General features: G+C 38.4%; 1 protein-coding gene across 1 annotated transcript in view; it reads right to left on the bottom strand.

Moving 5' to 3' along the window:
- Positions 1–15,678, bottom strand: part of TYR (tyrosinase) — a 111,631-nt gene that overhangs the window by 85,374 nt on the left and 10,579 nt on the right. Inside the window, exon 2 of the mRNA XM_022593743.2 lies at positions 9,807–10,023. Within this exon, the coding sequence (XP_022449451.1) occupies positions 9,807–10,023 (217 nt within the window). The remainder of the gene's footprint in view (positions 1–9,806; positions 10,024–15,678) is intronic.

Here is a 15,678-nt window from a genome sequence, read left to right as displayed (position 1 = left end):
GATAGCATGGCAACTAAGCAAATGAAAAGATGTTTAACATCACTAGCTATTAGGGAAAATCAGATTAAGTCCATCGTGAGATATCACTGTATCCCTATTAGAACAGCTAAAATACAAAGTAGTGAGAATACCAAATGCTGCTGAAGATGCTGAGGAACTGGGTTTCTCGTACATTGTTGATAGGAATGTAAGATTTTACAGCCACTCTGGGAAATAGTTTAGCAGTTTCTTAAAAAACTAAACATATACTTACCATACAAGCCAGCCATCGCTCTTCTGGACATTTGTGTTGGAGAAATAAAAACTTGTGTCCACACAAAAATCTGTACATGATAGTTTGCAGCTGCTTTATTTGTAATAGCCCCAAACTGGAAACAACCAAAAGGTCCTTCAATAGGTGATAGTTAAACAAGCTGTGGTATATTGAACATGGAATACTACTAGGCAATAGAAAGGAGTAGACTGTTGATACAGGCAACAACTGGGATAGGTCTCAAGGGCATTATGCCCCTGAAAAAAGCCAGTCTCCTAAGGTCCTATACTCTATGATTCTGTTTAACATTTTCAAAATGACAGAATTATAGAGATAGATAATAGTGCTTGCTGGGGGTTAGGGATGGTAGGAGAATGGGGGCAGATGTGACTCTAAAGAGGTAGCACAAGGGAAATCTTCCTGGTGATGGAATAGTTCTGTGTCTTGATTGTCGTGATGGTTACCTGAATCTACAGATGTGATAAAATGACATTGAATTTGGGACTTCCCTGGCGGTCTGGTGAGTAAGACTCCACGCTCCCAGTGCAGGGGGCCCAGGTTCAATCCCTGGTGGGGGAACTAGATCCCTCATGCCACAACCAAGAGTCTGCATGCCACAACTAAAGATCCTGTGTACCGCAACTGGGACCCAGTGCAGCCAAAAAATAAATAAATAAATGAAAGAAAAGGGGAGAAAGCAAAACAAACAAACAAAAAAACTCACAAGTTAAAAAAACAATGACATAGAATTTCCAGACATATGTATCAATATTAACTTCCTGGTTTTGATATTGTACTATAATCATGTAAAATGTACCCATTGGAGGAAACTGGGTGAAGGGTACCTAGGAAGTTTCTGTACTTCTGCAACTTCCTGTATAATTATTTTAACACAAAAAGTATTTTTAAAATCCTCCCAGAGTTATGTAGAATCCATAGACTATATATTAGTTATTCTTAACAAGGTAAAAAACATTGTTTTAATGAATTTATGCCCTAAAATGCATATTAAGAGCCTGGGTTCTGGTGTCAAGTAGCCTTGAAACTCAGCTCTTTATTTAGCAGCCATAAGTCATGAAAAATAACTTATTGTCTCCAAGTCTCAATTTCCTCTCCTGTTAAAATATAATCATGGCAATAATAATAATACCTACCTTGTGGCATCTTTACAAAGATTAGAATGAATAATATATGTATTGCTCTTAGCACAGTGTCTGACATCTAAATATACCTCAATAAATGGGAGTTGAAATTAAAAAAAAAAGGAATTACCACTAGTTAAGTTTTGGTAGAGAAAGAAAAAGCAGATCCAGAATTATCAGAGGATATTTTTAAAAATACTGCTCCTATTCCAATTTTATATGTGTGAGGATGTATTTTCTTCAAGTTCTTCAATCAAACCCCATATCATAATATGTTGAGGATAGAAGCAGACATAGAATCCAGATCTCTTCTTTTTGCAAATATATAAATCAGTGCCATGCCATTTACTAGTTTTTGAAAATATATTGTAATTATGTTATCTATAGCAGCATGTAATGATTAATATTTATAATTTTAATGAATCAATAAATATTTTCAAATCTTCTCAGATTTAGTTTTAAAAATGCTAAGTAGCCATCAATATAACTCACATAAACAAAAGCTTTGTAGAGTTCTCCATATATTCTAAGAGTTGTAAATAGATACTGAAACAAAAATATCTTATTGAACAGATCAATTGCTGTAGAAGATTATAAAGCAGTCGTATGTATACATGAGACATAGGCAATTTGTCTTTGGTTCCTGAAGTCTCTCAACTCATATTTGTTAAGTGAATAAATACATAAAATAGAATTCTGCTTTTTCTTTGCAGTGTTTATTGCTAATGAGTGGTGGCATTTTGACCAAGATTTGTCCTAATGAAGTGAAAACTCCAAAGACCAAATGCCTGACTCTATATTTACAAGAGGTACATTATTAATTTGCTCCTTAAAGATCTTCTAGGACCTTAAGTTGAATTATTGGAAAATGATATTATCCCTTAGCAAACAGCCATTTTCCACAGCAGTGAATTCAAATGATGAAAAAGTGAATGAAAGCTGTCTATTATGAGTAAGTACACATCATGAAGACTAGTAACCTATGCCAAATTATAAGGGAAGTTGGGATGACTATTGAAGATTGCAGAGAAGACAGGGGTGGGGGAAAAGAGAAACATATCTTGCGTATAATAGGAGTTAGGTATGCGTACATCCTCACAATAGCCTAAATATGTAATTATTAAATACATTTTTTAAATGAGGGAGAAGATACTCATAATGTTAGAATTCATGCTCAAATATATTGCTATATGCCTTCAAAATTAGTATTTCAATCCATTTTAAAAGGCCCTGTCCCAGCATGGGATGTTTTTCATCTCTCTTTCTCTAGTGTTGCTTTCTAAAGTGGTGTTTGCCAGTACATAATACCAGCACCTTTTAATTCATAACGCAGCTGACATGTGTCTTAAATAAATTACTTTACTTTTGCAACATTCACATTTGGCAAGAACAATTTGCATGCCAGTACAACTGGTAGAAGCGGGAAGAATTGGAAGAGTCGTTTAAAAATGTATAAATACATGGGGACTGACCATTTTTTTTTTTTACAGAGAGAGCTCCAGGGTATATTACTAACACATTTGTTGCTAAAAGTTTACTGAGTATCAAGCAATAATATCCCCAAACTTTAAACTACTTATTCTGTTTTTAAGGGTTTTTTTTTCTGAAAAAATATACAACCATGAGTTTCTACCACACAGATGTCTGAACAATGTCAAAGGGTCGAAAAAAATTATTTCTGCAAAAAAATTAAAATGCTCCCTAATGCTCAGTCATAGTTTCTAGCAGGCTCTCACTGCACCCTGACTAGAGAGCTTCTAATGACCAGATACAATGAATGTATTCTGGTCTTGCCACCCTTCAGCTTTGGGAAGCAAAGCACTGATTAAGAATTTAAAAGGCATTTGTATATATAGGAATTAAGCTTGACTTGTTTTCTGTGAACCTAACACATAAGTATTAACTCATCCCTGAGAGCAGCTTCTTCCCTAGAATCTTAAAAAACATGCTTGCATATCCACAAAGCCTTCTCCATAATATAGCACTCTGTATTATTTCAGGCTTTTAAAAAAGGTAACATTATCTCCTAGTAAAAGAATCACAATTCAAAGCAAACCCACTTGGAAAATAATATGCAGGACACTTGTTTGAATTTCTTACATGTAATAGGAAGGGTCCTATTTGCCCTAAGAACTTGGAGTAAAGAGAAAAAAATGTTATTCTTCAAGTCAAATGAGTTGAATCAGTTCGTTCAACTAGAAGAAGACAGGTTGTCTCCTAAACTCATTAGAATAACTACTTCACTGAAGACGGCGCATCAGCTTAATCAGTGAATATTAAATATCTCAAGACTGTTGTGAGGATTAAGTAATAAGACACGTGGGAAATGAGAATGTCTAGCACATAGAGGTTTGTATTGTTATTATTATGATCAGGATCATTGCCTGTTCAGAATATCAACAAGGTTGGCAAGGTGATAATTCTGGGGAGTTAAGTAATCCGGGCTCAGAAAGGTTCTCATGATCTGGATGAACTCTTTCTAAAACCCTCCACCTCATTCTGCGTCAGTGTACACCAAACTATACCAAGCTACTCAGCTTTCTGATTCTCTTAGAATTGGTAAAGAAGGTGTGCAGGGGAGGCCTTGAGCCTTCCCATCACTAGAATGTCTCACCTCACTTAAACAATCTCCTTAGCATTCTGGTTTATACAACAGTTGTCAATGTAATTTATCTTTGAGTTTGTGTGACCATTTCTGGATATTCCAAGAAAGTCCATTTCTTAGGCAGGAAGACTGGAGACTAGATCATCCTTTGAGACGTCATTGTGCCTGGCCACTGGCCTTTCTCCTCAAGTATGCATACTGTTACCTTAAGACTTCATTCAAAATTTCAAAACCCCTATTAACTTTCATGAAAGCCCAGAGCTCATTTACCCATTTTCTAGACTGCTCCTCAAGAAATTCTGGCAAATGAGGAGGTAAGATACTGCCCAGGTAGTCACAATAAAATAGAAAGCGTGAAAGGGCTGCATGAAAAAACGTTCTAGAGAATCATAACAGATGGATTTTTTTAGAAGAGCTCTTATATAAACTAGATTTTTTAGTGGTGTATACTTAAGAGGACAAAACAAGGACCAATTATTAGAAGTCAGTGGAAGACATTTCATGATCCTCCTCAATGTGATGCTTACCTTTCTGCCTCCTATTTAGTCATCAAGAGTTTCTGATACTCCATACTCTAGAGTCTAGAAGAGTTTCTGTACTCTAACCAACTCATGTTCATCTCATTCTCCCTGCCTTGGATAAAGCCCTCACCATTCATGATCCTCCCACAGCTCATTAATTAGTCTTTCTGCATTCTGCTAAGGGCACTAGATTCACATCTTTCTGAAACATAGATAGAATCACATCAAGTTCCTACTTAAAAACTCCTCTTGACTCCCATTGTCTATAGCAGTGTTTCACACAAGGTATTTAGACATGTTCTTGAAGATATGAACATTAGATCATGACTTTTAAACTTCAGATTTTCAAACATATCTCTTCTACAGGGAAGATATGAATGGCATTTACAAAGAATAAATGTTAGTTTCTTAATTCCCTAGGGATCTGTGGACATATTCTTAGGAGCCTATTTTTTCCCTCTCTGGAGAAGATTTAGAAACATGGGTATTCACGGCATATTCTAAACCTTCTATACCTCTTTGTTATTTCCCATTACAAACTTAATATTCTAGCCATATATATTTTCTCATTTTGTTGTATCTAATCTTATGCTTTCAATACTTCTATTCCACTGCATATGTTATTCCCACAGCTAGAAGTGCCTTTCCTTCTCTGCTCTTCTTGGTGAGAAATTATTGCTATTTCAAGATCCGGTTCCAATTTCTCCAGGTTGGGAGATGTTTCTGGTTTAGTTCTGGGTTCCTACCTCATTTTATATTGAGCATCATATTGTGTTTTCCTTATGGGTTTGTGTGATGTTTTCTCACTAGCTGGTGAGTTCCTCAAGGTCAGAAACTGTGTAGTAGTCATCTTTTCATGTCTTTGGACTTTTATAATTTCACAGAGTACCAGGTTCATGGAGGACTCTTTAAGTTGAATGCAATTAGATTTTGTCTTAACCTAAAGAACATCCTGTTCTCCCTTATGAGGTAGGTTGATCTCTGTTCTTGAAAGACCACGTAGAGATACTATTATAGTGGGCATCTCAGCAAAATGAGAGATGTTGAACTGAATACATTGAGAAATGTCTTCCAACTATATGTTCCATGGTTCTAAGCTGCACTGTGCTTGGGGCTGAGAACATACCATTAAATTAGAGTCGTTCCTTGTTCCTGCACCTTCTTCTATTTTAGGTATCAGGAGGTATTCATTGCCTTTGCTCTTGACTCCTTGCTTCTGGGAATTCACTCTGAAAAGCAGTAGCTTTTACCTTCAGAAATGCTCCCTCCCCGGGTCTGTCTCAAGAAAGTTCCTCTTCCGTCTTTCCTCCTCCCTATATTTTTCTCTGCACATAGCACATCATGATTTATTTTCTCAGGGTGCAGTCTATACTTAGTTTGTAAGCTAATTGTCAGAAAAAGTAATGACCGATAACTGAGTTGTCAAAAACTAATTCCAGTTTAACATAATAACAGCTGCCATTTTTTGAAGAAATGTTATACGCTCCTTACATATATTATATTATTTAATCCTTACATGAGCCCTCTAAGTTATTATTCTTATCTACATTTTCCAGATGATGAAATTAAGGCCCTGAGAGTTAAATAGCTTACTGAAGGTAACAGATCTAGGAAGTGGTAGAGTTTAGATCAAATCCCAGTCAGTCTGATTGCCTTGAACCACTTCCCTAAACTGCCAGCCCACCCCATTCCCCAATACCCACAGCACTACAATTTTTACATTATCATTATTATAAAGTGTGAAATACGGGACACCATGGGTAGTCAGAGATTTGCACATGAGAAGATTCTTCTTTGAATCGAATAGCCCATACTCCACTGGGACCACCCAATCAGAAGACTACCTTTTATAATGCATACTAATTCTTCTTTGCTTTATGTGTCTCTTTTACACAATTCATAAATCACACATTTTCAATCTTTACTTCAGTATTTAAATCCAAGAGGAAAGCTGAGGTTACATAAATAACTTCCATAGACAAAAATGCAACAGTTCCTCCATCCCAGGACTGGCTGTGGGAATTTGTTGTATGGGAAATACATCAAATACTTCTCATGAGACCCAAAAGAAAAAAGGGCAGCAATAACTGTGAGGTTCAGTCAAAACTGACAATTCAATTCCACCTGCATTTATTGAGAGAAGAGAGTGCAGTGTTTGCCAGTGGCTTTGGGCAGTGTAGGTACAAGGTGAGTCTAGAATATTTTGTTGTACCAGAAAAAAAGAAAGAGCTAAAAAATGATAGGGTAATGAAACAGAGACATAAGAATTGGCTTGAAGGTGTGCCCAATGGTGAAATCTGGGACCGTTTTTGTACAGTGGGGAATCTGGTCCACACGTAAAACAGGTGACCAAATTAGCATCACCAAAGTGACACAGAGGGTCATCGTGTGCCTTCCGATGTTAAATGCTCTTAGAAAGACACGAAACCTCTTCTGTAAAATTCTGGCTAAGAATACATTACCTGGATCCATTCTACTAAAAATTCTATTAAAAACAGTAGCATTCTGTTAAAAATGGGGGGACTGTATTCTCCAAAAATGTGAATCTCGTCAGAAAAAAAAAGGCTGTGGAAATATTTCACATTAAAAGAAGGCTAAGGAGAAATGGCAACTAAATGCCATCTGACCCTAGACTGGACTCTTTTACAGAGAAGAAAATGCTGTAAAGGATATTATTAGTGTATTGAAAAAAATGCAATATAAACAGTAAATTAGATTAAAGCATTACACCTATATAGAATTTACTGAAGTTGATAACTGTTCTGTGGTTATGTAAAAGAATATTTTTGTTCTTGGGAAAAACACACTGAAATATCCAAGGGTAAAGGGTTCTGATCTATGCAATTTACCCTCAGATGGTTCAGAACGAGAGAAAGAGAAAGATAAAAACAAGTGTAAATGGTAAGTGAATCTCGGTAGAAGGTATATGTGTGGTTTTGTACAGTTTTTATTGTTGTAATTTTTCTGTAAGCTTAAAATTGTTTCTAAAGAAGAGAGTAAATAAATGTGTCCCTGATCAGGAAAAACTCTTGTTGGTGGCTCAGATCAATGTTTTCTAACATTTTGCTACCAGTAAATAGGCTTCATACAACAGGTATAGACAAACGAAGTGATGGGTTAGGTGCAACTGGAAGAGCCCTAGATATTATTTGTTTTCATTTATCAAACACATATTGAACACCTATTATGTGCCAGATAATGTGCTATAATGTCTTTTCTCTCTTTCTCAAGAAAGCATACTAGACTATGAGTAAATAAGAATAGCTTATTGGAAAAAAAATAATTCACAGATATAACTTATTAGTATTCACAAATTATTGACAATAAATGTGATGTCCTCTACTGACTCTGCGCATTAGAAACTCATTTGAAAGCCACTGGCTGAGTTGACATGGCTCAAGCCAGTTTTCTTTAACTTGAGGCCCAGAGAAGTGAGGCTCCCCTACCTTCTTTCTGTGATCAGCCCATGTTCCTTAATAACAAAGTTCATGCTTTCTCACTGTTAGAAAATCTGCCTGAATAACCTATAATGTACTACAATTCCCTTAAGGATGGAGCCCCACTTTATAATGTCATTAAGTCAGCATCTGGAATCCTGCTATTAACCCCTGCACAGTCCAACAGGACGCCCAATGCACCCACGTGGTGAATACCAACTTGTCTGTGTGCCTTCGTCTTAGTCTGTAGGCTCAGAGACTCCTGGGCACCAGGCATTGCCTTCTCTTGTTATATTATTGAAGGACTAGCTTGATATTTTCAACCTTCAAGAAACGCTCAACTCACTCAGGGTCATCAGAGTACAATGGAAAGGACTCTTGGATTTTGGCACTTGCCAAATCTAGAAACAGATTTAGCTCTGCCACTTACAGAATGGGTGGTAGACAAATTACTGATATCTCTGATCCTGTTTCCTCTCTTTAAATTGGAAATAATGATGCTATCTTCCTCAGAGGATGGTTGTAAGAATTAAGTGAGATGGTACTATACAGAATCTTTGGCACAGTGCCTTGCACATAGAGATTACTTGGAAAACGTTAATTACTAATATTATTTAAGGAAAATAAACACAATTTTTATTCTAATAGCTGTGCCGAGGTTCCTCTTTAGGGTGACACTCTCCTTGTTTAAATCGCTTCTGAGGTAGAGCAAGGCCCTAAGAACTTCTGGATTAGAAAAATATAAGGAAATGAAAGAGACAGAGACACTATTCTGCACAGCTGAGCAACAGAAATTAGAGGACAAAGCAACAATCACAATGACAAGAAACAAACAAAAAAAGTTAAGGAGGAAGAAATAGGAAAAGAGAAAGTTTTGTCTCCATAGTAGGGTGCCAAAGAGTTTTTAGGAGGTGGAATGTCTAGTGTTAAATTTTGAGTTATCTGCCTTGCCAGAATTGGTCCCCTATGTCTCCCCAGAACTCAGATTAAATCTGTAACTTGAGTGAATATTCCTATTTTTTGTTTGTAGGTTTGTTTCCATAATGAAAATTGAGATGGCAGAGATGGGTTTCATGACTCAGTCAGCACTGAGCAGAGAAGAATGAACAGATGCTGAAGGGAAGATGAAAGCAAAGTTGAGAGCTTTTCAGGAAAAGTAGGTAGGCCTTAGAAGAGACTATGATAAGGAATCTCTGACGAAACACAGAAATCTTGAGGGATAACGGGATGGGGCCTTAACCTTACATGGGATTTTACCCTTATTATAGTTAAAAGAACAGACTTGTCTCAAAGAGGCTAGCATTCAGAATATTTTATTTTTTCTTTTCTTTTATTTATTTATTTTTTTACTAGCTCACCTGTTTACTGTAAAAGGATATAACTCAGGAACAGCCAGATGGAAGAGATTCAGAGGGCAATGTGCAAGCTACAGAATATTTTAAACTAGATAAAAATACTAAAAGTTAGAAAAATATTATAGGTCCACAGTCCTATATCTATAATTCCAAAATACAAAAAGGTCAAAAAATGTATTATTTTGTTTGGCACCAATATTTTTTTAGTGGAAAACCTGACTTTATTCTCCATTAGGCTGCCTCTTGTCTCAATTTATTGACCTGGTGGGTACTTTCATACATTTTTCTGAAGAGTTATTCATGTTTCAGATTATGTGTGCCCCCCATACTCTCCTAGGGTTATTGGCCATACATGTACACATGCCACATGCCCTACTCAACTCAGAAAATTCTGAATTCTCAAACACTTCTGGACTCAGGATTTTGGATAAGAGATTATAAACATGAATTCAGAAAAAAAGAAAATTTAAATGAGTGGAAAAAAGGAGATTACCTTCCAGTGTATTTCTAAAGCTGAAGTTGGCAGCTTTATCCATGGAACCCGATTCATACTGGGTCAAACTCAGGCAAAATTCCACATCCGCAGAGGAGGGGAGCCTTGGGGTCCTGGCTTTGTCGTGATTTCCAGGATTGCGCAGTATCGGTCCCTCAGACGTCCCATTGCATAAAGTGTGACGGCTGTTGTACTCCTCCAATTGGCTGCAGATGACCTGCACAAAACGCCTTTATGTTAAAGGGGTGTTGTCGCCACCTCTAAGTCAAAGGGGGAAGGTAGGGAGGTTGAGGTTCCTGATTACCATACTTGGATTTCTAATTACCAGGAGAGCAATGTTTTAAAGTAAATTATTGAAGGAAACAGCTTTCTGAGGGTTGCAGAATAACCCATGAATGTTAAAATTCAGAACAGAGTTCTAGTCTTGAATCTACCACTTGAGAAAATAAATTAAATACCATAGGTCTCCCCTGTATTGGACGGCGGGGAAGATGGTGGAAGAGTAAGACGCGAGATCACCTTCCTCCCCACAGATATGTCAGAAATACATCTACACGTGGAACAATTCCTACAGAACACCTACTGAATGCTGGCAGAAGACCTCAGACCTCCCAAAAGGCAAGTAACTCCCCATGTACCTGGGTAGGGCAAAAGAAAAAACAATAAACAGAGACAAAAGAATAGGGATGGGGCCTGCACCAGTGGGAGGGAGCTGTGAAGGAGGAAAGGTTTCCACACACTAGAAGCCCCTTCGCGGGCGGAGACTGAGGGGGGCGGAGGGGGAAGCTTCGGTGCCGCGGGGTAGAACACAGCAACAGGCGTGCGGAGGGCAAAGTGGAGAGATTCCCGCACAGAGGATCGGTGCGGACCAGCACTCATCAGCCCGCGAGGCTTGTCTGCTTACCCGCCGGAGCGGGCGGGGCTGGGAGCTGAGGGTCGGGCTTCGGTCGGAGCGCCGGGAGAGGATTGGGGTTGGCAGCGTAAGCACAGCCTGAAGGGGTTAGTGCGCCACGGCTAGCCGGGAGGGAGTCCGGAAAAATGTCTGGAGCTGCCGAAGAGGCAAGAGACTTTGTCTTCCCTCTTTGTTTCCTGGTGCGCGACGAGACAGGATTAAGAGCGCTGCTTAAAGGAGCTCCACAGATGGGCGCGAGCCGCGGCTAACAGCGCGGACCCCAGAGGCGGACATGAGACACTAAGGCTGCTGCTGCTGCCTCCAAGAAGCCTGTGTGCGAGCACAGGTCACTATCCACACCTCCCTTCCGGGGAGCCTGTGCAGCCCGTCATTGCCAGGGTCCCAGGATCCAGAGACAACTTCCCCGGAAGAACGGACGTCGCGCCTCAGGCTGGGGCAACGTCATGCCGGCCTCTGCCGCCGCAGGCTCGCCCCGCATTGTGCCCCTCCCTCCCCGCGGCCTGAGTGAGCCAGAGCCTCCGAATCAGCGGCTCCTTTAACCCCGTCCTGTCTGAGCGAAGAACAGACACCCTCCAGCGACCTACACGCAGAGGCGGGGCCAATTCCAAAGCTGAGCCCTGGGAGCTGTGCGAACAAAGAAGAGAAAGGGAAATCTCTCCCAGCAGCCTCAGAAGCAGCGGATTAAAGCTCCACAATCAACTTGATGTACCCTGCATCTGTGGAATACCTGAATAGACAACGAATCATCCCAAATTGAGGAGGTGGACTTTGAGAGCAAGATTTATTATTTTTTCCCCTTTTCCTCTTTTTGTGAGTGTGTATATGTATGGTTCTGTGTGAGACTTTGTCTGTATAGCTTTGCTTTCACCATTTGTCCTAGGGTTGTATCCGTCCTTTTTTTTTTTTTTTACTATTTGAAATTTTTTTTCTTAATTATTTTTTATTTTAATAACTATTTTATTTTATTTTATTTTATCCTCTTTCTTTCTTTCTACTTTTTCTCCCTTTTATTCTGAGCCGTGTGGATGAAAGGCTCTTGGTGCTCCAGCCAGGAGTCAGTGCTGTGCCTCTGAGGTGGGAGAGCCAACTTCAGGATACTGGTCCACAAGAGACCTCCCAGCTCCATGTAATATCAAACGGTGAAAATCTCCCAGGGATCTCTATCTCAACACCAACACCCAGCTTCACTCACCAACCAGCAAGCTACAGTGCTGGATACCCTATGCCAAACAACTAGCAAGACAGGAACACAACCCCACCCTTTAGCAGAGAGGCTGCCTAAAATCATAATAAGTCCACAGACATCACAAAACACACCACCAGACATGGACCTGTCCACCAGAAAGACATGATCCAGCCTCACCCACTAGAACACAGGCACTAGTCCCCTCCACCAAGAAGCCTACAAAACCCACTGAACCAACTTTAGCCACTGGGGACTGACACCAAAAACAACAGGAACTACGAACCTGCAGCCTGCAAAAAGGAGACACCAAACACAGTAAGATAAGCAAAATGAGAAGACAGAAAAACACAGAGCAGTTGAAGGAGCAAGATAAAGACCCACCCGACCTAACAAATGAAGAGGAAATAGGCAGTCTACCTGAAAAAGACTTCAGAATAATGATAGTAAAGATGATCCAAAATCTTAAAAATAGAATGGAGAAAATGCAAGAAACATTTAACAAGGACCTTGAAGAACTAAAGATGAAACGAGCAACGATGGACAACACAATAAATGAAATTAAAAATACTCTAGATGGGATCAACAGCAGAATAACTGAGGCAGAAGAACGGTTAAGTGACCTGGAAGATAAAATAGTGGAAATAACTACTGCAGAGCAGAATAAAGAAAAAAGAGTGAAAAGAACTGAGGACAGTCTCAGAGACCTCTGGGACAACATTAAATGCACCAACATTCGAATCATAGGGGTTCCAGAAGAAGAAGAGAAAAAGAAAGGGACTGAGAAAAGATTTGAAGAGATTATAGTTGAAAACTTCCCTAATATGGGAAAGGGAATAGTTAATGAAGTCCAGGAAGCACAGAGAGTCCCATACAGGGTAAATCGAAGGAGAAACATGCCAAGACACATATTAATCAAACTGTCAAAAATTAAATACAAAGAAAACATATTAAAAGCAGCAAGGGAAAAATAACAAATAACACACAAGGGAACCCCCATAAGGTTAACAGCTGATCTTTCAGCAGAAACTCTGCAAGCCAGAAGAGACTGGCAGGACATATTTAAAGTGATGAAGGAGAAGAACCTACAACCAAGATTACTCTACCCAGCAAGGATCTCATTCAGATTTGATGGAGAAATTAAAACCTTTACAGACAAGCAAAAGCTGAGAGAGTTCAGCACCACCAAACGAGCTTTACAACAAATGCTAAAGGACCTTCTCTAGGCAAGAAACACAAGAGAAGGAAAAGACCTACAATAACAAACCCAAAACAATTAAGAAAATGGGAATAGGAACATACATATCAATAATTACCTTAAATGAGAATGGATTAAATGCTCCAACCAAAAGACACAGACTGGCTGAATGGATACAAAAACAAGACCCATATATATGCTGTCGACAAGAGACCCACTTCAGACCTAGAGAAGCATACAGACTGAAAGTGAGGGCATGGAAAAAGATATTCCATGCAAATGGAAACCAAAAGAAAGCTGGAGTAGCAATTCACATATCAGACAAAATAGACTTTAAAATAAAGACTATTAGAAGAGACAAAGAAAGACACTACATAATGATCAAGGGATCGATCCTAGAAGAAGATATAACAATTGTAAATATTTATGCACCCAACATAGGAGCACCTCAATACATAAGGCAAATACTAACAGCCATAAAAGGGGAAATCGACAGTAACACATTCATAGTAGGGGACTTTAACATCCCACTTTCACCAATGGACAGATCATCTAAAATGAAAATAAATAAGGAAACACAAGCTTTAAATGATACATTAAACAAGATGGACTTAATTGATATTTATAGGACATTCCATCCAAAAACAACGGAATACACATTTTTCTCAAGTGCTCATGGAACATTCTCCAGGATAGATCATATCTTGGGTCACAAATCAAGCCTTGGTAAATTTAAGAAAATTGAAATTGTATCAAGTATCTTTTCCAACCACAATGCTATGAGACTAGATATCAATTACAGGAAAAGATCTGTAAAAAATACAAACACATGGAGGCTAAACAATACATGACTTAATAACGAAGTGATCACTGAAGAAATCAAATACGAAATCAAAAACTACCTAGAAACGAATGACAATGGAGACACGACGACCCAAAACCTATGGGATGCAACAAAAGCAGTTCTAAGAGGGAAGTTTATAGCAATACAATCCTACCTTAAGAAACAGGAAACATCTCGAATAAACAACCTAACCTTGCACCTAAAGCAATTAGAGAAAGAAGAACAAAAAAACAGCAAAGTTACCAGAAGGAAATAAATCATAAAAATCAGATCAGAAATAAATGAAAAAGAAGTGAAGGAAACGATAGCAAAGATCAATAAAACTAAAAGCTGGTTCTTTGAGAAGATGAAAATAATAGATAAACCATTAGCCCGACTCATCAAGGAAAAAAGGGAGAAGACTCAAATCAATAGAATTAGAAATGAAAAATGAGCAGTAACAACTGACACTGCAGAAATACAAAAGATCATGAGAGATTACTACAAGAATTCTATGCCAATAAAATGGACAACTGGGAAGAAATGGACAAATTCATAGAAATGCAAACCTGCCAAGACTGAATCAGGAAGAAATAGAAAATATGAACAGACCAATCACAAGCACTGAAATTGAAACTGTGATTAAAAATCTTCCAACAAACAAAAGCCCAGGACCAGATGGCTTCACAGGCAAATTCTATCAAACATTTAGAGAAGAGCTAACACCTATCCTTCTCAAACTCTTCCAAAATATAGCAGAGGGAGGAACACTCCCAAACTCATTCTACGAGGCCACCATCACTCTGATAACAAAACCACACAAGGATGTCACAAAGAAAGAAAACTATAGGCCAATATCACTGATGAACATAGATGCAAACATCCTCAACAAAATACTAGCAAGCAGAATCCAACAGCACATTAAGAGCATCATGCACGATGATCAAGTGGGGTTTATTCCAGGAATGCAAGGTTTCTTCAATATGTGCAAATCAATCAATGTGATACACCATATTAACAAATTGAAGGAGAAAAACCATATGGTCATCTCAATAGATGCAGAGAAAGCTTTCGACAAAATTCAACACCCATTTATGATAAAAACCCTGCAGAAAGTAGGCATAGAGGGAACTTTCCTCAACATAATAAAGGCCATATATGACAAACTCACAGCCAACATCGTCCTCAATGGTGAAAAACTGAAAGCATTTCCACTAAGATCAGGAACAAGACAAGGTTGCCCACTCTCAGCACTCTTATTCAACATACTTTTGAAAGTTTTAGCCACAGCAATCAGAGACAAAAAGGAAATAAAAGGAATCCAAATCAGAAAAGAAGAAGTAAAGCTGTCACTGTTTGCAGATTACATGATACTATACATAGAGAATCCTAAAGATGCTACCAGAAAACTACTAGAGCTTATGAATGAATTTGGTAAAGTAGCAGGATACAAAATTAATGCACAGAAACCTCTGGCATTCCTATACACTAATGATGAAAAATCTGAAAGTGAAATCAAGAAAACACTCTCGTTTACCACTGCAACAAAAAGAATAAAATACCTAGGAATAAACCTACCTAAGGAGACAAAAGACCTGTATGCAGAAAATTATAAGACACTGATGAAAGAAATTAAAGATGATACAAATAGATGGAGAGATATACCATGTTCTTGGATAGGAAGAATCAACATTGTGAAAATGATTCTACTACCCAAGACAATCTATAGATTCAATGCAATCCCTATCAAACTAC

Source organism: Delphinapterus leucas, chromosome 7, assembly GCF_059928025.1.
Source record: "Delphinapterus leucas isolate spDelLeu-1000000601 "Yukka" chromosome 7, BTC_Dleu_Yukka2, whole genome shotgun sequence".
NCBI lineage: Eukaryota > Metazoa > Chordata > Mammalia > Artiodactyla > Monodontidae > Delphinapterus > Delphinapterus leucas.
The sequence above is the reverse complement of the archived record's forward strand: the minus strand, read 5'-3'. Positions and strand labels throughout refer to the sequence as shown.